General features: G+C 41.3%; 1 protein-coding gene across 1 annotated transcript in view; it reads right to left on the bottom strand.

The window, feature by feature from the left end:
* Nucleotides 1–27,199, bottom strand: part of PRKCG (protein kinase C gamma) — a 270,969-nt gene that overhangs the window by 86,596 nt on the left and 157,174 nt on the right. Inside the window, exons 4-5 of the mRNA XM_075190817.1 lie at nt 10,381–10,492; nt 9,039–9,170 (exon numbers count right to left, since the gene is read on the bottom strand). Coding sequence (XP_075046918.1) covers nt 9,039–9,170; nt 10,381–10,492 — 244 coding nt within the window. The remainder of the gene's footprint in view (nt 1–9,038; nt 9,171–10,380; nt 10,493–27,199) is intronic.

The following is a 27,199-nucleotide window of genomic DNA, read 5'->3' as shown; positions in this document are numbered from 1 at the left end:
ACCCCTCGTAGACCTTGTCAGGATATGTAACCCTGAAAAAGCAACACGTCGTGGGTGGAGGCAATGCGTTTGAGAAGAGGTCAGATTACTCTAATCATGAGAACCATTCTGCTCCACGGGAGGTTTCTGTCCTCCTTAAGCTCGCCTTAGGACTGTCCCCCTTGAGGTACACTGAAGTATCTAGAGTCGCATGGGCACAATTAAGATAATTTGGAGTTCTAAAATGTTTTTCCTATAGGCATTCTAAATAATTGCATTACAAAATATATTGGAACCCTACTGCACTTCATGCCTAGGAGTTATTTGCTTGCATTGTTGGGGATCCTCCATTGAGTCCAAAAATAAATAAGTTATGTTATTTAGCTTATATATTTTGCAGGTCTTACACTCTAGACTCTTAAAGGCCATTTACAAAAATGTCAATGAAAATTCATTTTTTTTTCTAAATAAATTAATATTGAGCTTTTAAAAACACATAAACAGGTCATACTTGAGGAACAATAAAAGTTACATTACTCGTCGTCTTCGTACGTTAGAAAAGCATCACGGCACCAGGCCATTATGGAGGAGTGTGTACATAACTACAGCCAAGTATATCTGGACCTTATAACCTTATAACAGACAACATAAGGACAGAAAGGGAATGGGTAGGTTAGAAACAGTAGGTTGGGGAGGGGTGTTGAGTATTTAAGTGTTGTATTTTCAAACCCAACAGGTTGACTCTTAGAGAGCTGCTAGTATGACGAAAAACAGACCTTTACATTTTAATATATGAGTAAACCCTCTTGGCTCTTGGTTAGTGAGAAGATGCGGCGGACAAGGTCATGAATTCTGTTGAATATGTAATCTCTAGCCAGGGGCCCCAAATAGCGTAATACATTTCGAATGAATCTGCTGCTGAAAGAAGCATTTAATCCATCGACCTAAAGAACTACAATCTATTAAACCAGTCTGAAATAGTGGGCAGGGAGGTGGATCTCTGGTATAACAGCCTTCGCTGCTGATATGAAAAATTTCAGTAGGGATTTTTTTAAACAGGATAAAGGCACATTTGTTTTGTTAAGGAGCCAGAATGAAGGAGAGTCAGGTATTGTCCGGCCTAATAGTTTCTGTGAGAGTTATGTTTTGAGACCAAATAGGTTGCAGTATTGGGCAGTCCCACCAAATATGGAGTAGGAAGCCGGGGCCTTGAGTGCATCCCCAGCAAGAGCCAGAAACTCCACAATAGATTTTATCCAGGTGTGCGCAACATCTATACCATCTAGTCAGAACTTTGTAATATGTTTCTAAGATTGAGACATTGGATGAGCATGCATGAGTCATTTGAAAGATTTTTGCCCAGTTAGAGTCTTGAATCTCGGCTCCTAATTCAGTTTCCCATTCACCAGTAAACTTCAGCAAAGAGCTGAAGAGATGTTCTACCAGAGGTTTGTAAATGATAGAAAGAGAATGGGGAGGACAGCGTGACATACAGCATAGAGTCTCAAAGTCTGTAAGTTTCCGAGTGATATGTTCCTTTGGGAGACCTGACATCAATAAATGCTCAATTTGCAGATATTTTTAAATCTCAGCATCTGGTAGTTTCAGTTTAGACTCAACTTCTGCAAAGGGAAGCATCCCTGTTACACTCACCAGCTGGCCAACTTGATGAATCCCTGCCCACAGCCAGAGTTTGAAGGCCAACAGGGTGGTGCCTGGCGGGAAAATTGGATTATGAAACAGGGGAGTTAATGGTGGAATTGTGGAAGAAATGTAGGTAAGGGATCTAAGTTTAGACCATCTCGATAAAGTGTGTCCTATGGTGGGTTGGAAGACCTTGGGCAGTTTAGTGAGCCAAGGGAGCGTGGCTCCAGGGCAGGAGAGAAAAAATGTTTTAATCTTTACCCATTGTTTATCTGCAGTCTGGTTAGTCAACTCCATAATCCTATTCAGTACCACTGCATTATAATAAGAGGGGAAGAGAGGAAGCTGGAGACCTCCCAAGTGTCTACATCATGCTTAAATCTAGGACATATCCCACTCCACACAAAGTCACGTATCAGGCATTGCAAGCCCGGAACTAAACGTCAGGAACATGGATTGTTAGTGTCTGCATGAGGTAAAGGAGTCAGGGTAGTACATTCATTTTAATAATGTTGATTCGTCCTACCCAGGAGAAACTTTTATTCTTCCACTCTCTCATGTCCGCCTGGAGACTACCCAAAAAAGGTTTAAAATTGAGATAAAAAATGCAGGAGAGATCGTTCGAGTGCAACACGCCTAGATATCTCAATTGGGAGGGGTGCCAAACAAAAGGGAAGTCATGATGGAGACCCTAGTATCAAAGTCGGGGGAGTAATATTCGAGGCTACTGATTTGGTGTAGTTAATTTTGAAACTAGACACAAATCCAAAGTTTTAGAATTCATTGACTAGATTAGGTAACGAAACGACCGGGTTGGTGACCACAGTCAGTACGTCATCTGCAAATAAGGCAACTTTGTGTTCCTCGTCGCCTACTCGATTCCGAATATATCTGGGTTAGCCCTGTTGGCTCTGACCAGAGCTTCCATACATAAAATAAACATGAGTTGGGATAGTGGACACCCCTGTCTGGTGCCATTGCTTACAGTGACTAGCTCCGACAGATCTTCATTGATTTTAATGCGGGCAATGGCTTGTCGGTAAAGAGCTAGGATTTTCTGGAGTCCAATTGGGCCTGGGCCTCTCATGAAAGGCCAGCTCACCCAGTCGATGGATAGTCGGTGGATAGTAGCATTGACGCCGTTGCTGAACGTGAGGCCAAGTGGATTGCAAATTCATTTTATTATGTATCTATGTGATGAAGATACTGAATTCTTCAAAATACCTGCATATATAGATAGAGTTTCTAAAATAGAATTCTGTTATAAGATCTGTTACAGCTTGTACACATGAGCATTAAAAAACAATGCAACTTGAAAGGAGTGAAAAAACATTTGACTTTGTCCTCGTTGAACAGAGCATTAGAAGCACATTAATTACTGTCTCTCTGCAACATAATGTACTATTTACTTAATGGGCGCTCCCATAAAACCCTATCTTATTGTACCAGGTGTAAAAAACATTCAAAAGGAATGCAGTCAACAGTAACATGTAACAATGAAAATCAAAGTGAACACTTGTCGGAAAGTGTGTGTTTACAGGTCTATATTATCTTCTGGACTCTCTGCATTCCCAGCATATTTAATAAGCTTTAATAATGTGCGCTAAATGCTTAGAATGAACAACAGTGTTTTTGAGGCCTTAGTGCTGCAGTTTTTATGTCCACAGCTTAAGACTTACCTTCAACCTATATGTTAACAAAATTATTACCCCATGTACTGAAACCACTGACACTTATAGCGCTCTAGCACATATGCAGAGAATTGTTTAAATTGGTTCTCAGCAGGAGCCCTTAAGCAAAATCTGTTAGAGACAGCCTTAGTCCACTGGGTGCTGGGGGAGGAACAAAAGGCGACAGGGTTTGAAAAAGGCTTCAGGTGGTAGTAGCTCAAGCACACACACTGGGCCTGAGTCATTAAGGAGAGCAAAGCATAAAAAAGGAGTAACATTTGCACCTGGGCAAAACCATGTTGCATTGGAGGGGGAGGTAAATTTAAAATGTGGGGACAGATTTATAGTTGGGGTAGGGCATGTCCTAGTTCAACTTTAAATTTCAGTGTAGTAATAAAGCTATTAAGTATTTGTGTGCTAGATGAAAAAACAGCCAGTATTTAACTTATGCGCAAAATAATAAACTACTTTGCACCCCTTGTATTGTAACATGGTTTGTCTCAGAGAACATTTACCCATTTTTTGCCTTAATGACTCGGGCCCACTATCGCCTGCTTACACCCACTCCATGAGGTAAATTTATCAAGCTGCAGTTTTGAAAAAGTGAAGATGTTGCCTATAGCAACCAATCAGATTCTAGTTATCATTTATTTAGTACATTCTACAAAATGACAGCTAGAATCTGACTGGTTGCTATAGGCAACACTTCCACTTTTTCAAACCCGCAACTTGATAAATTTACCTCTATGACTTAGTTAAGCTGTGTGACTATGTGTAATGCATGCCAGTGGGAATTTGCTAAGCTTGTGGTTTAAAGAGACTGTCCTCAGTCACATTCTCCTTAAGGCGATCCTGGTTGCTTATTAAGGTTTACAGCAAGGGTCTTTAAAGTAAATGCATTGTTTGGTGCGTCGAGATGGCAGCCACCGTGGGGGAGCAAAATTTTGGTCCTTCTAATGGGAGAAGATGACCAGATAGGAGTGGTCCTAGCAGAATGCAGCACCCAGATGCAAACACTTTTGTATTGTAGAACTTCAGTAGATGTATACTGCACAATAAGGGGCATTCCTCGTTTAATGTGTGTTTGCAGATCTCTTTTATCCCCAAAAATTAAATATAGATTAGATATCCTCAGAGACGCCACTGATTGGGTAGTTGATAATGACTGTAAATAGGATGTTATTTCACAGGAGACAGTTGATTTATACACAAAAAGTTCATATTGTACATAACAAACCAGTGTCATAAAAAGTATAAATGTGAAACATGAAAGACATTCCCAATGTTATTCTCATGACATTTTTAAGACATACATCTGGCTACAATGTGTAGTGTTTTAGGACAAAACATGGAAAAGTGGTTAATTAAGGAGGATGCCTGAAAATGACAGCAGACAGTACATCAAGGTGACATTTTAACTGTTCTGACTTGTGCTGATATATCACACGGATGGTTGAGCAAAGCTTCTGCACAAAGTCACTTAAAGAGAAACAGAAAAGTGCCATGGACAGGCAGCCAAATAGGAGTGTTTGTGAACAACAAAAAAATCATGCTTGCCTACATTTTTTTTGAAGTGCAACTGCGTTGCAAGACCACAATCGCGTCATTACGTCGCAGAGGGCAGGGACAAAATGGGGCAATTTGCGACAAAATACGTCATGGCCCCCATCTTACTTATTTCACTAGGAAGTGGGCTGGATGTCGGAGAATGAGTGCTCTCCCGGGAGCCCGGGAGACCTACCTGAAATTCGAGTTGCCTGGAAAATCCAGGAGAGTAGGCAAATATACAAGAAATATGTGCTTGCATTTTCTCTGATTTGGAAAGTACCCTAAATCTGAAGTGCTAGTACTCCCAGCAGTGATAGCACAAGCGAGTAAAGCAGCAGAGATGAATATTATAATATATATTATAATTAGTTTTCCTTATAATTTGTTATCTATTCTAGCTGCAAAGTGCTTGTAAAGCATCCAATGTAATATTAAACTGCAATAATTTCTCATTTTCCTGAGTTTACTAAGCCTATCACCCCTTACACCTTATTATTGATCCTCAGAATATATTCATATCATAGCACGATAGTATGTTTAGCTCAGGGGACAGATTGGATACTGTTTTAGTGTGCACACACGGCAGGAGAGAAATCCAAGTATAACATAAATGTTATTTTTAACTCTAGCTTGTTGCTAAGGGGAATCTCAGCTCTGAGGTATGAAGAATAAACATAATAATTATTCTCCACTAGGTGGTGCTACTGACAAGAAAAATACATATTTAACACACTTGACGCCATCATGGTAGATTCTAAAACAGTTATGTGGTTAGTCATCCAAATAGGGACAGTTTTTAAATATTTGGACATTTTTAGTCATGCAAATGTTTATGATTTTCTAAATATAGCAAAACTGGAAGATTAAACTTATTATGCTGGAATAAATTAATTTTAAGGGCTCTATTTATTAAAAAGAAAAGAGCTCTGTCTAAAGAAAAATAGAGATGGAGCTTCTCTGGCAATAACACTGAAATTCATTGGCTTTCTCTGGTAATAGCCTTCCCCATGCAAAACAAGCCTATTTAATAAGGATCGTCAGTCGGTGGTCATAGTTACACAGCGCATGACTGAACTGGAAAACACATTTCTAGGAGCACGCATACAAACGTGTAATAAAAACATTCTTTATGAAGCAGTATATAAAAAAACCTGAAAAGTTTCCTTTGATGAAAGGGGTGCCACAAAAGTCACACAAGGTTGGTTTTTCAGGTGACGTTTACATTCTTGCACAGTGTGCCGTTAGGTCCAGACAGACCAAAGCAAAACCAAGGCGTTTTGCAGAGCACATCAAGTGAGTTTCATGATTGAGGCCCAGCCTGTGACTTTATAAATAACATGGTTGCCAACTCTTCCCAGTTTCCAGGAACCCTTTTCTGCTGAGTTTGAACATCTAATTATGTCATAAGCTATACTCATACTTGCCAACTTTCCCTGAATGTCAGGGAGACTCCCTGAAATAGGGGTGATCTCCCTCACTCCCTGAAGAGTCTTGCATTCTCCCTGATGCTGAGCTAGTACAAGACGTGGTTGACTTCGCCATCTGTGGCATGATGACACAGTTCAGAAATTATGTCCTATGCCCATGTATTGATGCCTATGGAGGTGGCCATTTTCATGGAGACCAAGATTTAATCAAAGACTGACAGGTAAGACAACATGACTTCAGTAATGGAGACAGAAATGTAAAAGACACTTCAGTCTCTAGAGATTCATTAGATGCCTTTCTTTAACGCATAGTTGCCTACTCTCCCGGAATGTCCGGGAGACTCCCGCATTTCTGGGAGACCTCCCATGCTCTCGGGAGAGCAGGGCAACCTCCCGGTTCTCGCCCTCGCAATAGATAAGTGGCAGGGCTTAATGACGCAATTATTGCGTCATCTTAGCCCCGCCCCCTGCTGTAATTGGGCAAAATTGTGACAATCGTTTAGGGGGTGGGGTCAACATGATGCGATTCATCAAGCTGCGCCCGCACGCCCACCTCCCCCGGGATCTCCCTGAAGCCAACGGGGAAAAGTTGGCAAGTATGGCTATACTGTCTCAGTGAAGTTTGAAGCCAGTGGTAGATCCGGGGAGACAGGGGCAACTGGGGTGATTGTCCTCCCCAGTGCACTTAACAGCAGAGCATAGATTCTACTTTACCAGCAGTGGGAAAGTAGAATCTATATTCCAGGCAGTGAAATGAGATTTGAGGGGCAAGTGAGTGGACAGGGTTGTGTGTTCATTTGGGGCAGAAGGGCTGAGACAAGTCATGTAAGCACATACTTGCCTACTCTTCCAGAAAAAGTAGGCAACCTCCCGGACACTTGTGGAGGCAGGGCTTAATGACGCAATCGCATCATTAAGCCCTGCCTGTGATATTCAATTCCATGAATTATTGTTTTTTAATAGTAGGGGGTGGAGCTATGGTGATGCAATGGCATCACCAAGCGCCCCTACTTGTCACATGACCTGTCCTCTGGAATCTACCGGAGGACAGATTTTAAAAGTTGGCAAGTATGTGTAAGCAGCCAGATTGGAATGGGTCCTCCTAAACAACGGTCTATATCTATATAAAGGTCTATAGTTATATACTAAAGCTGATTGAATAATAAGACTAAAAGTGATTGGAGTAGCCGGCTTCACGTCAGAGCTGGACAATACATTAGGCAACCTAAGTTCCCGTCTAGATCCCAGTTGGGTACTGAGGGGCCCAGATTACTCTAAACCAGTGATGGGCAAACTTTTTCAGGAGCGGGCCAAATAAAAAAGAAAAACTTTAGGCGGGCCAATATAATTTATTAAAAAACTCAAATATCGAAATATATAATACAAATTTTTTGAATGGGACGGGAGGGTGTTGTATAGCAGTGTTACCTCTATAAGTGCAGCGATCGTACAGACACAGCACTTATTTCAGCAGGTTGTTGCAGATCCGTCTTACTGGTGAGCCACTAACTGACAACACAGCAGCCAATCGAAATCCGCCTTAGTATATAGCCCAGCCCATCTCTTCTCACATGACTTTCAGCCATTAGGGGGCGGGCAGGTGTTTGAGTGATTGACATATGAAGTGTCCTTTTAGGAAGGAGGATGAAGTGTAATGGAGGAAATAGATGGGAAGGCATAAAAATGAAGGTTTTGACACACAGGTTCGGCCCTAATAATTTTATGCATATTTTAATAAAAAAAATTAAAATATTGGCGGGCCGGATAGAACCTCTAAGTGGGCCGGATCTGGCTCGCGGGCCGTAGTTTGCCCATTACTGCTCTAACCCTTGCTTATATGTGGTGGGGGGGTTTTTGGACAAATTGAGAGGGGGCAGGTCTCAAACCAGTCTCTTGCTTAGGACTCCATGGGGTCTTATTCAGGCTCTGCATCAAGTCACCTTATCCTCACAATACATGGAAGTCACACAGGCCATTCTGAAGATTAGAGGGCAACCCAAAATTAATCAGCTAAGCTGCAGATGAGTGAAAGTGTGTATGATGAACATCATTAGTTATATATAACCATCAGTAATTTCATGTATATTATTCATATATTTTCATACATATATTAAGTTGAAATAATGACTTTAATTAAACTATGGTGAAGGTTTCTAAAGGTAAAATGCCTCTGTAATTTGAATATTGAGATAAAGTAACCAGTGGCGGGCTGGCCCGGGGGGCAGGGGGGCATCATCAATGACGCGGCCGCATCCCTTTTCATGAGATGCGGCCGCCTGTGTGCCCCCCGGCCACGCCTCTCCCAGCCCGCGTCTGAAAGTAACCAAGTACTCAGGACACCTGTGCAAGATTTCAATTTACATACTGTACCAACAGGTTAGACAACAACCTGATGTGGCAAACCATTCAATCATCAAGACTTTAACTGACGAACAGAAAACAATGTTTTATTGTAGGTTGTCACATTTCTGCCAAATGTGTCAATTAGCTGAAAACAGACACAGAGCTTGGTGGATATACATGAAAAGTGTGAATATCAGAGTATATGGCAGTTTTGCTGTGGAGCAATCACGTTCCACCAACATCCACCACATTCCACACAAACATTTGAAAGTTTCTCAAAAATATCGAGTTTTTAACAAAAAATTCCTGTCACACTGCTGCCAGAATCCAATCATGTATAAACTGAAAAGTATAATCTAAGCTGTTTTGCTGCATTTCCAGGACTAGCAATGACAACGAAACACTACAATGTGCTATTTTCACATACCTGTTACCTGAAACTCTTCATCATTAATTGCTTCCACCCTGATGTGCATCCGTCCTCGACGTTCAGTGTGGTCCACACCACAGAGACTGGGTACGCTCTGCACACAACGTTTATGTACATTCATCTCACAGCCTGCAGGAAAACAGCAGTAGAAGGAACTCAGTGGACGCAAGACTTTGAAAGGCTTTTATTTAACTGAATACTTAGAATGTTCTAACTAGGCTTCAATTAAACTGGTTCTATTCATAGGAGAATTCCCACTTGTTGCTCTAATTATCGGACAATGTTTTAGATTTTTTTTAACCAATTAAGTTGGCTTGTTAACTGCAAAGTGTTGCCTGCATTAGGGACTATTTGGGGATTAAAATTTAAATCACTGACTTTTCCACTTTTAGGAAAGCCAGAGGTACACCTATTGACGGCCGGAAAAAAACAGCATAAGGAATATATGTGTCGTATAGATTATGGTTTATAATTGGATTTAAAAATCCAGGCTGGATGCTGTGGTGTTTGCCGATATGCTTGTTGTGATCTTGAGTCCTTCAGAGTGGGCTATTGGGGGTCTTTCTGGAGCAGAAATAGGGGGTCTCAGAGAAGGGACCATGGTGGCTCAGTTTTTACTACTTCTGCCTCAGAGTGCTGGAGTCATGAATTCGATTCCTGAATAGAGCCTTATCTGTGTGGAGTTTCTATGTTCTCCCCATGTTTGTGTGGGTTACCTCCGTGTGCTCTGGTTTTCTCCCATATTCCAAAAACATACTAGTAGGTTAATTGGCTGCTAAAAAAATAAACCCTAGTCTGTGTGTTAGGAAATTTAGATTGTAAGCTTTAATAGGGCAGGCACCAATGTGAATGACAAAAATATTATCTGTACATCGCTGCAGATTTGGTGGCGCTATATATAAGTAAATGGTGATGATGGTGAAGGGACCCCAACCATACAGGCACAGAGATTGGGCACTGCCTCATAAATTATTTTTCAGTTCTTTCAGTAGCAGAAAAAGGATGGACCAATTAAAGTTGGCCATCTGCATAGTTATACAAGCTTATTGAGGGTTAAGTGAAATGTTGAAATTAATCTACTATTAATAAGATGGTATATTTTCGGGAGGTGTCACCAGACAAATCAGTCCAACAATTAATAAAGTAGGTCAATTCAAATATTCAGCTCCAAACTCGGGAGACTCTTTCTATAGCGCTGTAATAGGAAGAGCTAACAGCTCAGCTGATAATGACATACAATACAGGGATGATTTAAGATAAATTAAGACGATAAAGAATGCAAGACAGCTACATAGTCAAGCTTATAAATAAAGTTTCATCAACCTATTGAATTACTTACAAGCACATTTCATTCCCTGGTGAACCATCCCATAAAGGAGAGAACCGCAGTGGTCGCAGAAAGTGGGACTGCTGTAGCTGTGAACCTTGAACTTGTGTCGGCTCCGGGGATCCTGCGAACAAAACAGAAGCCACAGAATTACTCTAAGTGAGCATTGCTATCAGACAGTCATCAAGGATGGTCTCACAATGCAAAATATGTGTTCACTTCTAGAGCATTAGTTACCCCAATTACCCCAGCAGAAGTCAAGGTCAGGGACTGATGAGAATGATTATGTAGGTGCCCAATACTACCCAATTCACTCTGGCTGGCCATCCACAGGTGCCTTCCTATGCCAGGGAAGTCTACCCACTACCTTCTAGGGTTATCAGTCACTAAGGCAAATGCAGTTAGAAAAGTACAACAGTACAATTACTGTAAAAAAACAACACTAGAATATTATGTACACACAGTAAATAAATGCCAGGCATGTTTATCACATCATCTGTCTCTTATCCCACTAGCTTAAGGAGTTACAGTCACCTGGCTGTCCAGACTTGACGACCCATGGATCTCTCTCAGCTGCATATGTAGACTCTGGTAGAGGATGACAACTCAAAACCAGACCTTGCACTTTCCTGCAATCAAATCACAGAATGAACACCCCCCTCCCCCATGGAGTGGCGCCTTATATCTAGGGTTCAATTTTCACAGTTCTTTCCCCTCCCTTGGCAAACCCCTGGGTCTATCCTCCTTAACCATTGGTGGGTGCTGTATCAGGGGGTTGGAGGGGGAGTGGAGATGAGCTGTAATTCCACAGAAGGTCCCCTGCTGGGCTCTAGACAAAATGTCTCAACTAGTATTGTGAGAACAATCTACACTAATTAGTTTCCCCCCTCCAGTATCTTGCAACCTGATCTCTACCCATATCCCCCTGGCTTCACTTTAAGGACAATAAATAACAACCTCACTGCCACATCACCAATATACAATAAAAAATATACATATTTACAATGAGCTACAATGTCCCTTATCTATATGTAATTAAACACTGCAGTTGTAGTCTGTTGAGCTGGGGAACAAAAGCAAGGGCTATAAAAAGTACTTGCTATAATCCACATTATATGAGAAATGAGGAACAGGATGGTTACAGTGTTATCACACTCATTTCATCACAGTGCTATATAAGTAATTGTTAATAATAACTGTTATAAACATGGATGGGCAATTATGACCAAACCGACACATACCCAACAAGAATGATATAAAGCACTCATAAGAAGACGCCGACTAGGTAAAGTCCCACCATTGCTGTTAGAAGTAAATGTTTCATTTAAACTGAAGTTTGGCTGTACAGTCATTAAATATTGACACAGTAAGCAATAATAACAGAGAGTTATAATGATTAAATAGTTTTTTACTTTATTGTTTAATGTCAACCATGAACAAGCATTAAGAGGCAGTGCAGGAAATCCCAGACAATGCAGATTCAAAAGACCATGGCATGTATGCTGACAACTGGATGCTAAGGTTTGTATCATTCGAGAGTACAGGCAATCTCAAAATAAATTTAGCTTCAATCACATACTAATTATATTACTTTTTCTCTGGAATTTTCCAACTCTGATAATGATAAAGGAGAAAAGAACACAATGTAGGGATTATTTGCATGTTCTATGCTTGTACCTACAACAGAAGAAAGGATATACTAGACTTATTTTAAATTCATTTCTCTAAATGTATGATGAGAAATTCAAGGAGTAGTGTCTGCCAACTCATGATTTACTCTCTGTCACATTTTCAGCCTTTGGCTGTAAACCTGCCCCCATTGATAGCATACCCATCCCTTTCCACTAGGAAGTGCCCCAGATTATTGTATTATATGTGAAAGGATTATCGTATAAAACGGATTGAAGAGGATATGATGATGAGATGAAGCAATAGAAACTCTACCGAATGGTGAGCTCTGCAAGCAGACTTGGTAACACCATACCAATAGCCCCAATTTTAGTATTCTAAGGGGGGAATTCAAATGGCCGCGTTATTATTAAAAGTAAAGCACCCGGCGCTCCATTACTGTTAATACGGTAATTTCAACCCGGAGTTCTGCTTGCGGCTCAGGGAGCCGTATGCATCGTACTCATTTCCATACATTTGCTTCAGTCAAGCAAAGCACACATATTTCATGTTTAATAAGAGCTGCATGAAAGAAAAAAAACTGCAAGTATATTTCATATTTCATATTGCTGCTGTAAACTACACATATTGCAATTAACTATTTACAGTAATGAAGAAAGGAATGCCCCAATCCATACTTCCTAACTGGCATAATTTAGGGGGGACAGAACAGAGGTGAATGGGTGCGTCACGCACCTTCCACTGGTGCGCACGCCAGTGAACAGGTGTTGTGAGAGAAGTGGTGGGGGTTAGTGCTTTAAAAGTACTAGGCTTGCATCCAGGGGGTGACTTCACCCTCACTGTGATGTACAGACACCCCTATCCTGATTCCTAGCACTCCAAATCTGAAGTATGCACTAATCAAAGTTTCAGATGTAGTTTAAAAAATAAAAGTATCCCAAAGCCTGAAGGGTAAATCCAGTGGATTGGGGGTAAGACAACTACAAAACAATCACCATACTAAATTTCCCACTTTGGTGTTTTCAAAAAAGGGCAAAGTGGTCCCCAGCCCACCCAAATTATTTCCCAATTTAACTTGGGCACTGACTGCACAGTGTAAATGTGTGCACCTCCTTATGCTGAAGGTCAGAACTGCTGCCTGGAATTTCATGGAAGATCTATTCACCTGCATTAGATATTACAGAGAATTGTTGGCTAATGTACGCAGCCAAAGCACACAAAAAAGAGAGCTGGCCAATATGAGCTTCTCTTGTGACACACAGCCAGTAGAGCATGTGAACTCACTACCAATGTGCTTCACTAGCTTCTGCTAACCTGTGGAGTATTTGTTACAGTTGTTCCACCAACTGTGAATTCTCAGTCATCCTCTGGAGACTGCAGTGAAATGACCGAAACAACAGTGGTGCTGTCAGAGTGAGAAGACCTCTCCTCCTTCTGTAGCACAAACACCATTTCTGTTATAGAAGAGTCATTGAGAGGAGATGGTGCGTCTCTAATCAGCTACCTCAATGACCTGGAACATTCCCAGATCTCATAAAAGTAGTTTGGAACTCAAAAACATATACCATATTTCCTTACTTGGTTGTCTCTATGCGTGTTATGTGGGTATTGCTCTTAAAACCACCAGTACCATACATAATGTGTAATAGCCAAATTTAAACTTCCATTAGTAATTGCTTTATTTTGATTTTTCCACTCAAGTATTTTGAGTTGAAAATAAAATTTGCTCCACTGAGCCACATCATTTTGCGAGATGGAAATTGGGGAGTTCTACACACAACATACTTTCTCTTACATATGGGTAAGGGAATAGCCTCATTCATTCTAGCCTGACATTACTGGAAAACTTCTGAGGAGTTCTGTCAGAACTGTAATCATCTATCAGACCTATCTAAGCTCATAAATAGAATATGTATCTTCCCAAGAGGCATAAGAATGTGCAATACACTATGTGGGAGGAGTCTGAGAATTCTGCATCTGAATGAGTGATGTGGAGCGGAGAATCTGGTTCAGGGAGAGGAACAAGTAAGACATGTTCCGAACTTTTTAGGAGAGTTAAATTCAGACTTCTCATGCTTGAGCTTCGAGTTGAGGAATCATGTTGGCGGTACTAAGAAAGTAAGACAGGAACAGGTACTATATATGAGCTGAATGCAATTTTAAGTGCTATAGATGTATTTCCTCTCAACTCTTTTTCCTATATAGGCACATTCCTATGTCAGAACAGTTGAATATGATTATACATATGAAGCCTGCTCTTTTAAGATGCCACATTACAAGTCATGCGCAGAGATGAATAAAAAATATTTAGCACAAACTGAGTTTAACAACGGAACAGACTGTTTCAGAGAGGTGCGATGATCAGGCCTGCGCCTTGCCATTCCGCGCACGGAATTTGTCAACTCTGCATTTTGCGGCATTTATGGTCTACAAATAGAGCTAGGTCTAAAGATGTGTCTATTCGTTCTGTTCTCTGGTGTGGTTGGGGGTATAATAAGGTAGAGGGAATTTGATGCAGAACATTTTCCATGTCTATTATTGTCAACAAAGTTTACAATATACATTATCCCTAGAATTTTAGCTGTTCTACCCTTTGCTCTTATTCCCTATGGCTAAAATTGGGGTAACCGTGCTTGTTATGTTTCCAAAGTTACAAGGTCACAGTCCATTGGCAACTTCACTTTTTTTCTTCCCTGCAAGCCAAGGGGGACTGTGGGAACACAGTTCTATAAATCACAGTCTAAGGCTTTTGCAAATTAAATGCAAACACAATATCAACAGCAATGTCGCTGACACAGCCGAGACTTAAACCCATGACTTTCTGATTCATTAATTGCCTGTGTGCATTGAAAATAGGGAATTAGCTTCAGACAAAACTAGAGCTCACACTGTAGTTCTCCAGTAATAACGCCTTCGCTGTCATTGCATAAGCATTGTCAGGCCATAATGGATCATGATTAAAGGGTGATCCATTCACGATCTATTATGGTTTGACAATGAATATTTAACCACAGTGTTTTTGAATATGTAATTATATTTCATTGCCTTCCCTTTACCTTGTGCTTTTTCATTATTTTTCTCATTTCAATTACTTTTTTTCTTCTTCTCTGCAGCATGTAATGTAGTTGATACACTTTTTACATGTTCTAGTATCGTCCTTGATACTAAACCATTGCCAGTCTTGTCACACAGGCCTTCCAACTGGCTGTCTATAAACAAAGATCTGTCACTCTCTCTGGGTCACTGATCTAGGAATAGGTTAGTCTGGGCCACAAAAACAGTTTGTGCATAAAGAAGCAGCATAGTAAGTTTTTTTTACTGTCAGCAAAGCATAGCACTAGGTGACTGCAGGTGGCTCTGTCAACCCCTAGTTACATTAGATCCCCGAGGACAGGTAAATGTACCATCTCTCTGTTTTAACATTAACATTATTTCTATAGGCTGTGTTTTTGGGTTTGACGGTAAAATGTAATGATTATGCAAAGGACATTCTGGCATTTCGATATTTGAATAAATGCAGAAATGGAGAAGATGTCATATAAATGTATTGCGTTTATCAGCAGTTTTCAAAATGGTAACAGAAGCATTTTGGATAAACTTCAAGGGCTAGATTTACTAAAATGCACAGTGTGGAAGTTCTTAGTGTTTACCATAATACCTTAATAAACCAATAAAGACACGGACACCAGATTAACGTTGGAATAAAATATATTTATTAAATGGCTATTATTAAACTAAAGTGGCTGAAAGGCGGACAAGAGCAGGGCAGTCAGCAAACACGAAACCAATAACGGTGGAAAGGTCAGACCATTGTACCACCAACCCAGGATCATACCTTATCTATTGGCCGGTGCGAAATATCTGTCCAACGGCAAGACTACACCCCCCTTATAACCACCAGTAAAATATTCAACATACTGGTACAGAGTCCCATTCACTGGACCCAACACACATGATGACAACACAATCCACAGGGGGAGTAGTGACCTATGACGAGATAACACAAGCACCATATGCAAACTTACCGACTGCACTGCTCTCCCACCCAGAAAAACCATAATAAACAACCCAATAACTGCCGGGTGGGCGGGAGGAAATCCGGAAGCAGCGAGGGGAAAATGGAGGAGAACATTCACCTAAATAAAACTAAAACTAAACTACTCCCCCTCCTCTGCCTCATTGGTTACAAACTGAAGAAGCCCATAGGCTAAACACCTAATCACTCACCCACGTGATTTTAACTTCGTTTAGGCTGATGGCCACACTTCCCTAATCTGTGGGTTTGAAAAAGTGGGGATGTTGCCTATAGCAACCAATCAGATTCTAGCTTTCATTTATTTAGTACTTTCTACAAAATGACAGCTAGAATCTGATTGGTTGCTATAGGCAACATCCCCATTTTTTCAAACCCGCAGCTTAGTAAAAGTGCTCATTACTAAATCTCTCCACCTGAAATACATTACACAGAGTGTTTTAAATCTTCATTATAAAGTTGTGAGCTGTACAAAGGCTGGGCTTTTAGAGTTTTTCAGTATAGCTTAACATTTTATGAAAGTGAGGTATTAGCATTGATAAAATGGAAATAGTATTATCCTGGAAAAGAAGATTTTTTTTTTAATATTTAATAAAGCAGTAAACAAGGGTTAGGGGAGTATCTTATTTCAATGACAGCAAGGTGGTTTAGTGATTAGCACTAAGACGTGTTTGCATGTTCTCCCCGTGTTTGCGTGGGTTTCCTCCAAGCACTCCGGTTTCCTCCCACAATCCAAAAAAACTGTCTGTGTGTATGTTAGAGATTTAGGGCCTGAGTCATTAAGGAAAGTAAGGCAAAAAAAAGGAGTAAATGTTCTCTGGGACAAACCATGTTACGATGCAAGGGGTGCAAATCAGTTTAATATCTTGCACATAAGTTAAATACTGGCTGTTTTATTATGTAGCACACAAATACTTAATAGCTTTATTTGTACACTGAAATTTAAAGTTGATCTCGGACATGCCCTACGCCAACTATAAATCTGTCCCCACATTTTACATTTACCTTCCCCTCCAATGCAACATGGTTTTGCCCGGCTACAAAGTTACTCCTTTTTTATGCTTTACTCTCCTTAATGACTCAGGCCCTTAGACTGTAAACTCTAATGGGGCAGGAACTGATGTGAGTGGGTTCTCTGTACAGCCAGCGGAATTAATGGTGCTATATAAATAAATGATGATAATGATAAAGTAAAGTTTATTTTAAAATTGTGGGAATGAAATTTGGGCGAATCTTGGCATATAGAATTTATGGGATTTCCCTAATGACACACCTTTTACATTCCAGAACAAATATTTAGCCTTGTAAACAGCATGTCATAATAGGAAATGTTAGATATATTGCACTACGGAATTTGCTGGCGCTATATAAATAAATGTTGATGATGTTGATGATATATGAGCCATAGTGGGGCTCATTTACAGTTGGATATATGTCAATTATTTTGTAAAAGAAAAACAATTCCATGCCGCATATGCGCACCAAAAATACATATGCATACATTCATATATAGTTTTTTCTATCGCTGACTTGCGTCTCACTACGCCTGGAGAGGCGAAACGGGAGTGGGCAGGAGCAGGCAAGCATAGATTGAGTACAGCAAGGGTGAGTTCACGTAATTGTGACTCATTTAGGTGTAGATGCACCAGCATATATGTCTTTTGCTGGTGTTGGAGGACCGGTGCAACAATATGCAATGAAAATGATGAGAGTAGCACTACCTAGCTGCTTCTAGCAATCTCTAGCTGCTTCTAACATTATCTAAATAGTTAATAAATCATTTGCTTTGCAACTATATTATATTATATATTGCATTCACTTTACTTAACTGAAATGTCAATTTAAACTACTACAGAAGAGAATTCCCATTTGATCTTTAAAGGGAAAGCAACAGAAGTTTGTATTTAAATTAATTTAACCTGTATTTGTGTTTGTATTAAATTAACTTTTTTTTATTGAAAGGCATTTAATAATAACTGTCAAGACAATATTCTCTCTTGTGTATATGGCACTCCATTACATTATTATACTGTGTACAAATAGGGTAAAGCAACTTTAGCATTTGCTACTAACACTGTCAAGGCAGAGTCAACGCGGTGGAGGCTTGGAAGGGATCAAGCCATCAGCCGTTGCCCACGCAATGGGAGAGCAGCAAGGCATGGTGAATAGGGAGCAGAGAAGAGAATGACCAGGAGATATTTATGTGACGAAAGGAACACAGAAGATTGGGACCATGTAATGGGCCAATCGTGCCAGGCAATGATGGTCAGCATTGTAGGCTCTTATCCAGAGACTGGCTTCAGTGATTTCCTTAGCTCTGCAGAGGAGTGCGCCTCAGTTATATAGAGTGGATGGTGGAATTGGAACAGAGAAGACCCACAGACATGAGTTGGACTCTGGGAGCCCAGCAATAACAGGGACCTCAACCCAGGAGTCGGGGGTGACCAGATCACAAGGCATGGCTGGTGAGTCTGGCAGGTCTGTAGAGCTCTCAGATATAGCATTCTATTCTTTAAACACAAGCTGGGTCTAGGTATGAGAGAGACACAGGAGAGAGAAAGGGTAAATGGTGTAAATAATGCTGGGGATGACTATAGTACGTTTCTGCACCTGCTCTACTTCAGAGAGTGTGTGGAAAGCTATGGGCATGATCCTGCCTTTATTTCCAATTAGTGCCTTTATTCTCTCCTCCCCTTTGCCTCCATTTACTTGAGCGATTAGTGTACAAACGCCTGTCTCACTTTCTCTAATCTACCTCCATTCTCAACTCTCTGCAACCAGACTTACGCCCCAACATTCCACCTAAACTGCGCTCACAAAAGTGATCAATGATCTACTTACTGCAAAGTCTAAGGGTCATTTCTCCATACTCATTCTCCTGGACCTCTCTGCCGCTTTTGCCACTGTTGATCACCCTATCCTTCTACACACCCTTCACTTCATTGGCCTTTGTGACACTTTTGTTTCCTGGTTAACTTCCTACCTATGGAACAACTCATTTAGTTTTTCTACCTCTGGCACATCCTCCCCTTCATACCCACTATCAGTTGGGGTCCCACAAGGCTCTGTTCTTGGCCCTTTGCTTTTGTCATTGTAACCTCTCCTCTTGGGACACTAATTTGCTCATCCTGCCTCCAGCACCACCTCTACTCTGATAACACCCAAATCTGTATCTCTTCCCCTGACCTCTCCCCTTCTATACTATCTTGTGTAAACAACTGACTTTCGGCTACCTCCACATGGATGTCCCAATGCTACCTAAAGCTCAACAGGTCCAAAACAGAGCTTATTATCTTCCCTCCTGTCAGAATCACCACCTCTCCTCAAATCTCCCTCACTATAAAGAACACCTAATTTTCCCAAGCCCGCCAACTTGGTATCACACTTGACTCCGCCCTCTGCTTTATTTCTCACATCCATACTCTTCCAGTCCTGTCGACTCCACCTTAAAAACATAGCTAGAATACCCCCTTTTCTTACTGCTGCAACACGCTACCAAAACTCTTATCCATTCTCTCATAATCTCCCGTCTTCACTACTGCAACCTCCTTCTATATGGCATTCCTGACAACCATATATGCACACTTTAATTGATCCTAAATGCTGCTGCAAGACTGATCTTCCTCTCACACCGCTCCACATCTGCTGCACCTTTGCAAATCCCTACACTGGCTTCCTGTGTCCTCCAGAATTAATTTCAAATTACTCACCCTTATCTACAAAGCCCCTTCATACACCTCAAATCTCATATCAAAGTACTCTCCTTCCTATCCTCTTAGATCTGCCTCTGACCTGTGCCTTGTCTCTTCTCTGGTAACCAAATCTGACTCCCACCTACAAGACTTCTCCTGTGCTGCTCCCCACTTATGGAATTCCCGACCATGCCCAAGCAGGCTTTCCCGCAGGCTTTAAATCTTAGTAGTCAAAACGGGAGATGATGAGAGAATAAATACGTTTTGGTAGCATATAGAAGTGAGGGGGGGACAAAGAGAGTGAGAACACCCTAGGACCAAGCTCTGGGAGGCTGGGGAGTGAAGGTCAGTGTAGTCAAAGAATCTGTGAAATTATCTGATACAGCCAAGAGGGAAACTATATATATGCTTTGAAGGAAAGCTTGTTGCTTAAGACCACCATAACTAAGATAAAAATATTGGTACTATGAGTTTGTGGAAATATTTTCATAACTTCTATTGGAAAGTTTTAATCTAGACTGAGTGAAAGGGGATGTGAGCTGAAGAGAGGAGGATGATAGAAGGCATTATAAAATAATCCCAAGGAGGTTTGGGAATTGGTTCTAGGTCTTTGCCTGGAGAGGCTCTTTTGGGATATATGGGTACCATCATTGAGGCCTATAGCAAGGCCTGTTTCCAATATAATGAGCAGGATCATTCCCAAAGGGAGACTCTGTAAATGATGTGATTAGCGTTGAGATACACTATGTGCCAAATATACAATTTTATTCAGTTGCTTTATGCTGCTAGGGCAAGGGACTTGTGAAACTGAAAATTGATGTATAAAGGAAAACTTACTAAGACCACTCTGTTGCTTCTAACCCACCAAATGATTATTGTGGCAGTGTGTTGGGGTTAAGGAGTTTTTGGGGGAAAAGTATTATTCTCCCAAGCTGCGTCAACCCACCCTAATGTAACCCTTTTGTTCCAAAAGAGTAATTTTGGAGATTGGTTTTGGACATAAGGGAACCAAAATAGATCACCCAGACCTCATGGAGCACTGAAATAGGATTGTGCTCAGTTTTCAGAGAACAAGAGGTGTAAAATGTAGCCACAGGACCACGCTCCCTTTCAAACCTTTGCTCAGGGCTCAACAAATTTGTTCAGAATGTAGGAATTAACTCCAATGGTTAGGAGCCAAGAACCTTCACTGCAACACACATGCACGCCACACCAAAAGTGTGTGCAGTTTGGGTATGGATTATCTAAAATGTGGTGTGGTTCTATATACTAAACTGCAGCATTGTTGGGGTGTGTTTAGAACCTCTGTGATTTTAAATATACAGTGCAGATTCTATATCACCTGTAGACAGTTGCACAAAAATGTGACCATTATAAAACTGAGCCCATTCTGGTGGCCAACATATAAATACAGATCCCTTTTTAGTATAAAAAGCAGAGCATGCAATGTGTTGAATAGTATACATTAGCTACTACAATTTGCCTGTGCTTACTGTATCTAATTATCTAATGCCAAGTAGAAAACAATAAGCCATATCTAAGGAAACTATAGAAAATGAGTCCGCAGCTGATGCGTAGAATACCAAGCTGAGCTACATGTGCTTCCAAAAAAATATGAGACATGTCAATAATGATATGCTGAGCCATATCTGAAGCCAACTAAGGAAAATGAAGCCATATACAGTGCCAACAAAAATATACAAACACATAGTTGGTCCGATCTGGAGAAATATTAGACATATTTGGCTCAATCTTTCATTTTCTGAACCACATCTGGTACCACTTGGAGAAAATTGAGCCAAAGCTGGTGGCAGCAATAATAGCTGAACCAGTAATAATTTACTGAAACAAATCTGGTACTAATAATATGGTGAGCTATATCTAGTGTCAATAATAATATCCAGTCGTATCTGGTGACAAACTTAATGACAAATACCTACTGGTCCCATTCCATGTGAGGAATCTTCTCTCTACCACGAGCCACTACTGCTGCAGTATTTTATTTATCAATACTACTTATTTATATGGTACTTGCTAATCCTGATCTGCACACAGCAGGTTCGACACTGAATGCAATGTGTTAAAAATAGTCTCATATCATTCAGTGTCTTCATTATTCTGAACACTGATTCAGAGCAGGATGCTATATTCATCAGCAATTGGCTGATACGTTTGCCTGTCTTGGAGGAAGTGAGACACTGTCTGTTAACTACTATGAATGCAGTGCAGAACTGAAGTGATTAATACTGTAGGAAGGATGGAGGAGAGCAGAGCCACCAATTACTCCACATACAGAATGTAGGACATTAGACTTTTGAATAATCACTTCAAGGAGATTGTGCAATGCCTAGACATCACATGGGCTTTCAAAGGGGGCGTGTTCTGCTCTGCCCAAGGGGTGTGAATAGCTCGGTCCGTGGGCATATATAGTGTCGCTCAAGGGCACGTCCAACATTATCAGGTGGAATCCACCGTACAGTGTGCAGTATGCCATAAGGAAAGATGTAAGTGATTGTTTTTTTTTATTTTACTGTGAAAGTTATGGCAACATCAGCCATAACCACGCAGAGCAGCAGCGCTCGATAAATAATAAGGTAATTAGGATAAAAGGTGAATAGATAAGCAAAGCAAAATACATTTCATTGATAGGGCTTCATCAATAGGTCCTAAATTCTTCTTTAAAATTAATTGACAGCGGTTTTTTTTGCCCAAATATATGCTTTTTATAGACGCATCTTATATGCCCGGGAAGTCCGTCAGTGACATATATTTGCTTATATTTATATACTTCTCTGTAGAATGGATACAATAGGGGAATTGTCCAAATATCACTAGATGGTATAAAAAGTGAGATGGAAAATAAGAAGGTGAACATACAGTATACGTCCTTAGTTCACAATAATTCATTCACGGAAACATTCACATATCACAGTGCTGTGTCACAAATTTGTTGATACATCTATTTGAACATATGCTATCAAATAATTTTAAAGATATTGTGCCATATATACAGCCCACTCTTTTCAAACTAACTTGCCTCCCAATGGAGCATACATATTCATAAGGACTGGAGATGTATGCTATGTGTGTTTGGTGGTAGTGACATCACTGCCATCCACTTTGCATTCAAGAAGTGCTGGCTGACAGGAAATACCTGGCAGCATAGTTGCCAATTCCGCTTATAGCAAGCGGAATTGGGCTTCTTTTTTTCCGGAGTTGCGGGTATTTTTGGGCTGCCGCGGGTAGCTTGTTTTTGGGCTTGGACACATTCTCCGAGTCCGTAGGCTGCATAACCGTTTGTTTTTTTTTTGTTTTTTTCTCTGTTACCATCTTGTGATTGGTGCATTCAGGGTTTTTTTTTGGTGGGCGGGTTGTGCAGAGAATTCCTCCAATAAAGTGGCACTTTTGTGGGTGGGCGGAGTCAGAGGAGGACGTGGAATAAATCACAGGAAGACGGATCTACAGCAACCTACTGAAATAAGTGGCGAGTCTGGTGACAGACACGATTGCTGCACTTATAGCAGGTAACACTGCTATATAACACCCTCCCCTCCCATTCAGTAAGCTGCTCATATCAGAAGACTGCTTTTTTATACTGCCCTATTTTATACTGTTATATCATGGGGCTGTGTGGTATAGACATACCAGTGTCCTAAACTACAGCATTTGCGTTTTCATTTGCCATATCAGTGTATAAATGTGTCCTCTTGTGTTTATAAAGGTTTTCTAAATGGAGATACAGTGTAGAAATTATTATAGAAAAGAACGGTTCCCTGTAAGTTGGGCTTTTTAGGATTGGTTTGTGCTTGTTTTGGGCTTGTTTTTCATTTCAGAGTTGGCAACACTGCCTGGCAGCCATCTTATGTGAATGAGTTCTCTGTACAGCGCTGCGGAATTAGTGGCGCTATATAAATAAATGATGATGATGATGAGGATCTTCAGTTCTCAGTATATACCACATAGTAAAGACATGTTTTCACAGCTCTCCAGTCTCTGCTTTTGATTTGAACTCAGACAGTTCTACATAGTGTCAGAAGGTTGGCTGTGATGACACAAGGTCTCCGACACATAGAACCGCTTGTTTTTGATGACGCCATTGTGGACACATGGCTCAAATTCAAAAAGGAATGGCGTGTATACTGTTGTGCTGGACTCTCAGACAAATCAAAAAAGGTGCAGGCATACACACTGCTTAATTTAGCTGGTGCTGAAGCTGTAGATAAAGCTGACACGTTTGTCTATTCAGAGGGGGAGGATCAGGAGGATCCAGACACACTAATAAAAAAATTCAATGAGATATGCTTACCAGTGAGAAATATCATAATGGACAGACATGTAGTTAACACTGCTGTGTAGAGCCCCTCTGAAATCACCCAGTCATATGCTGCCAGATTGAAACTATTAGCAAAGCAAAGTGAATATGGTGACTTATCAAGTGAGCTTATCAAGGACAGAATTGTGTGTGGGACTTATGATGATGTTGCTCGTACACATCTCCTGTGGGAGGAGACATTGACGCTGGACACTGCTATGCACATATGCATGTTACATGAGCAGTCCCTCTGGCAACACGAGCTGCAACAAACACGCTGTGTGAATTGCGGCGGTAGCCATTCCTATTAACGTCACAAATGTCCTGCTTTCAATAAACACTGCAATGTGTGTGGTAAACAACAATCACTTTGCTCGCTGGTGCAGGTCCAAGCCCAAAGCTGATGATCGACAACACTACAGTGCACATTCCAGCAGCCCACCGCACCAAGCCCATACAGTAGATACACCACCAGAAAACAATCCTGACACCAGTCTTCACTGTGAGAGTGTTGACCTCAGGGCTGAAAAGGGTGAAATATTTACTACCATAGTTGATAAGGAGATAAATAACAACATCAAAATTAATATTGACACTGGTGCCAAATGCTATGTCATGTCATGTGAACTCCTCCAGTTCACAAACCCCAAGACACCTATTGACTGTTCTCACACAGTGAATCAAATTGCTTACGGTGGCCAGATAATCAAGACTATGGCCACATTTCATTCAACAGGTGCAGTTTCATATTGTGGATAGTAATGTCAAACCTTTACTAGGTCTGCCAGACAAAATAAAACTTTGGTTAATAAAATTAAGTGCTGACGTGCATGTGCTGCAACAGGATATTCCAGAATTAAGAGACTTAGCTGATCCTGTTCGATTGCGAGATCATTGAAAAACTCCGTTATATATCCCATGCGTCATGATAAGACTGTTCTTCCTACAGTGTGTGCTCCCAGAAGGATGCCTTTGGCCATGAAAGATAAGGTGATAGCAGAAATAATTTGTATGACAGCAATAGGTGTCATTGCGCCAGTGGTAGAAGCCACCCCGTGGGTGGCGGCCGTGGTTGCTGCAGTTAAAAAGGATGGTTCAGTACGCATCTGCATTGACCCTGTGCATCTGAATAAAGTTCTGATGAGACCGCATCATCCCCTCAGAACAGTGGAGCAAGTCATTGCGGACATGCCAAATGCAAAGATATTTACCACTCTAGATGCCAAGTGCGGGTTCTGGCAGATCACATTGGACAAGGAGTCATCCTTACTCCCTACATTTATGACACCTTTGGGCAGACATGCATTCCTCCGAATGCCCTTGGGCATCTGTATTGGCAGTAAAGTGTTCCAATGCAGCATGGAACACCTCTTTGAGGGATTGTGAAATTATTATTGATGACATCCTTGTGTGGGGTCACAGCATGGAGGAACATGCACCTCCGCAAAGTCTTCCACAAGATTTGTGAAATCAACATGCAGGTAAAAGTGTCATTTCAGAGTTACAGAGGTCCCATATGTTGGCCACCTTCTAACCTGTTAAGCCGGATCCAGCCAAGACACAGGCCATCCAGCAAATGCCCAACCCCACAGACAAGCTGAGTTTGCGGTGATTTCTAGGAATGACAAATTACCTTTCAAAATTTCTGCCTCACTACAGTGACGTCACAGCTCCGCTCCGCCAGGTTGTACACAATGACATTGAATGGTGTTGGTTGGACTGTTATGCTGATGCTATTGCTCTCCTCAAGGTTATGATCACTTTGATCCTCCAGTTCTTTAATGTACAGGTTCCTGTGGTCATCTCTGCTGATGCTTCCCAGCATGGTCTTGGTGTTGTCTGTTTGCAGTGCAACAAACCCAACAGTTTTGCATCCAGAGTCATGATACACTCAGATTGAAAAGCAACTGCTTGCCCTTGTCTTTGCCTGTCAAAAGTTCCATGAGTTCATCTATGGACGTCCAGTGGTGGTTGAAACAGATCACCAACCACTGATCACTATTCTCCGCAAACCTATGCACACTGCTTCGACACGTATCCAACAGTTCATGCTTGAGCTCCAAAGGTACTAACTCGATGTGTTGTACAAGCGTGGAAAGGACCTCCACGTAGCTGATGCTTTATCACATGCTCACCTTCCCTGATGCTGATGATGACATGGATGTTATGAAGTTTGATGGCCTCTCCTCCCAGCGCATGGAAGAGCTGCCGGATGTCATACTCAGAGATGACGTTTATCAATGGTTGTCGCATGTCGTCCTGCATGGTTGTCCATCTTCCTCCAGGGAATTGCCTTGTGTCCTCAAGTCATTCTTTGCTCTCCAGGACTAGTTAACTATCTCAGAGGGCATCCTCTTTCGTGATCAGCGTTTTTTTAACCCAATATGCTCTCCATGGATTTTATGCCCAGCAGGCCCATCAGGGGCAGCCCGGAGGGAGGTCACTTTGTGATGGGCTAAGGATGCATTGTATTGGCCCTAGATGGCTGCTAAGATTGAGCGGGTAGTCTCTGCTTGTGCCCCCCTACAATGCTCTACCGTCCCATCATGCCAAAGAACAGCTCACTCTCCATGAGGTACCTGATCTCCCTTGGTCCATCGTTGCTGCAGATCTTTTTGTGTGGAGGGGAAAAGAGCACCTTAAATTATTGGGCTCATAATCCAGTTGGTGCGAGATAGACTATCTTCCTAAACTGACGAGTGCCGCTGTCATTAACAAAATGAAAAGATACTTCTTTACCCATGGCATACCACGCAAGGTGCTCACTGACAACGCCATTCAATTCATGAGTGGTGAGTTCCAGCCCTTCACCAATGAATGGGACATCTCACATGTCACTAGCCATCCACACTATCCACTATCTAATGGACTAGCAGAAAGGGCAGTATGTTCTGCAAAGCACCTGTTAGACCAATGCTGCAGAGATGGTTCAGACGTATTCATGGCGCTCCTTAATATGAGAAATATACCAAGGGATGAGCTCCCATCTCCAACTCAACGCCTTCTGTCCAGATGCACTCGCACTACCATTCCTACCACCAAAGCCAAGCCTACACCAACCATTGAGACCAATGTGCAGAGCGCTCTGGAGAAGTACAGATTATGGCTCAAAGCCAGTCACGACAAAACCTATCATCAGTTGAGACCGCTGTCCCCAGGGAAGAC

This window comes from Mixophyes fleayi, chromosome 11 (genome assembly GCF_038048845.1).
Source record: "Mixophyes fleayi isolate aMixFle1 chromosome 11, aMixFle1.hap1, whole genome shotgun sequence".
NCBI classification, from domain to species: domain Eukaryota; kingdom Metazoa; phylum Chordata; class Amphibia; order Anura; family Limnodynastidae; genus Mixophyes; species Mixophyes fleayi.
The sequence above is the reverse complement of the archived record's forward strand: the minus strand, read 5'-3'. Positions and strand labels throughout refer to the sequence as shown.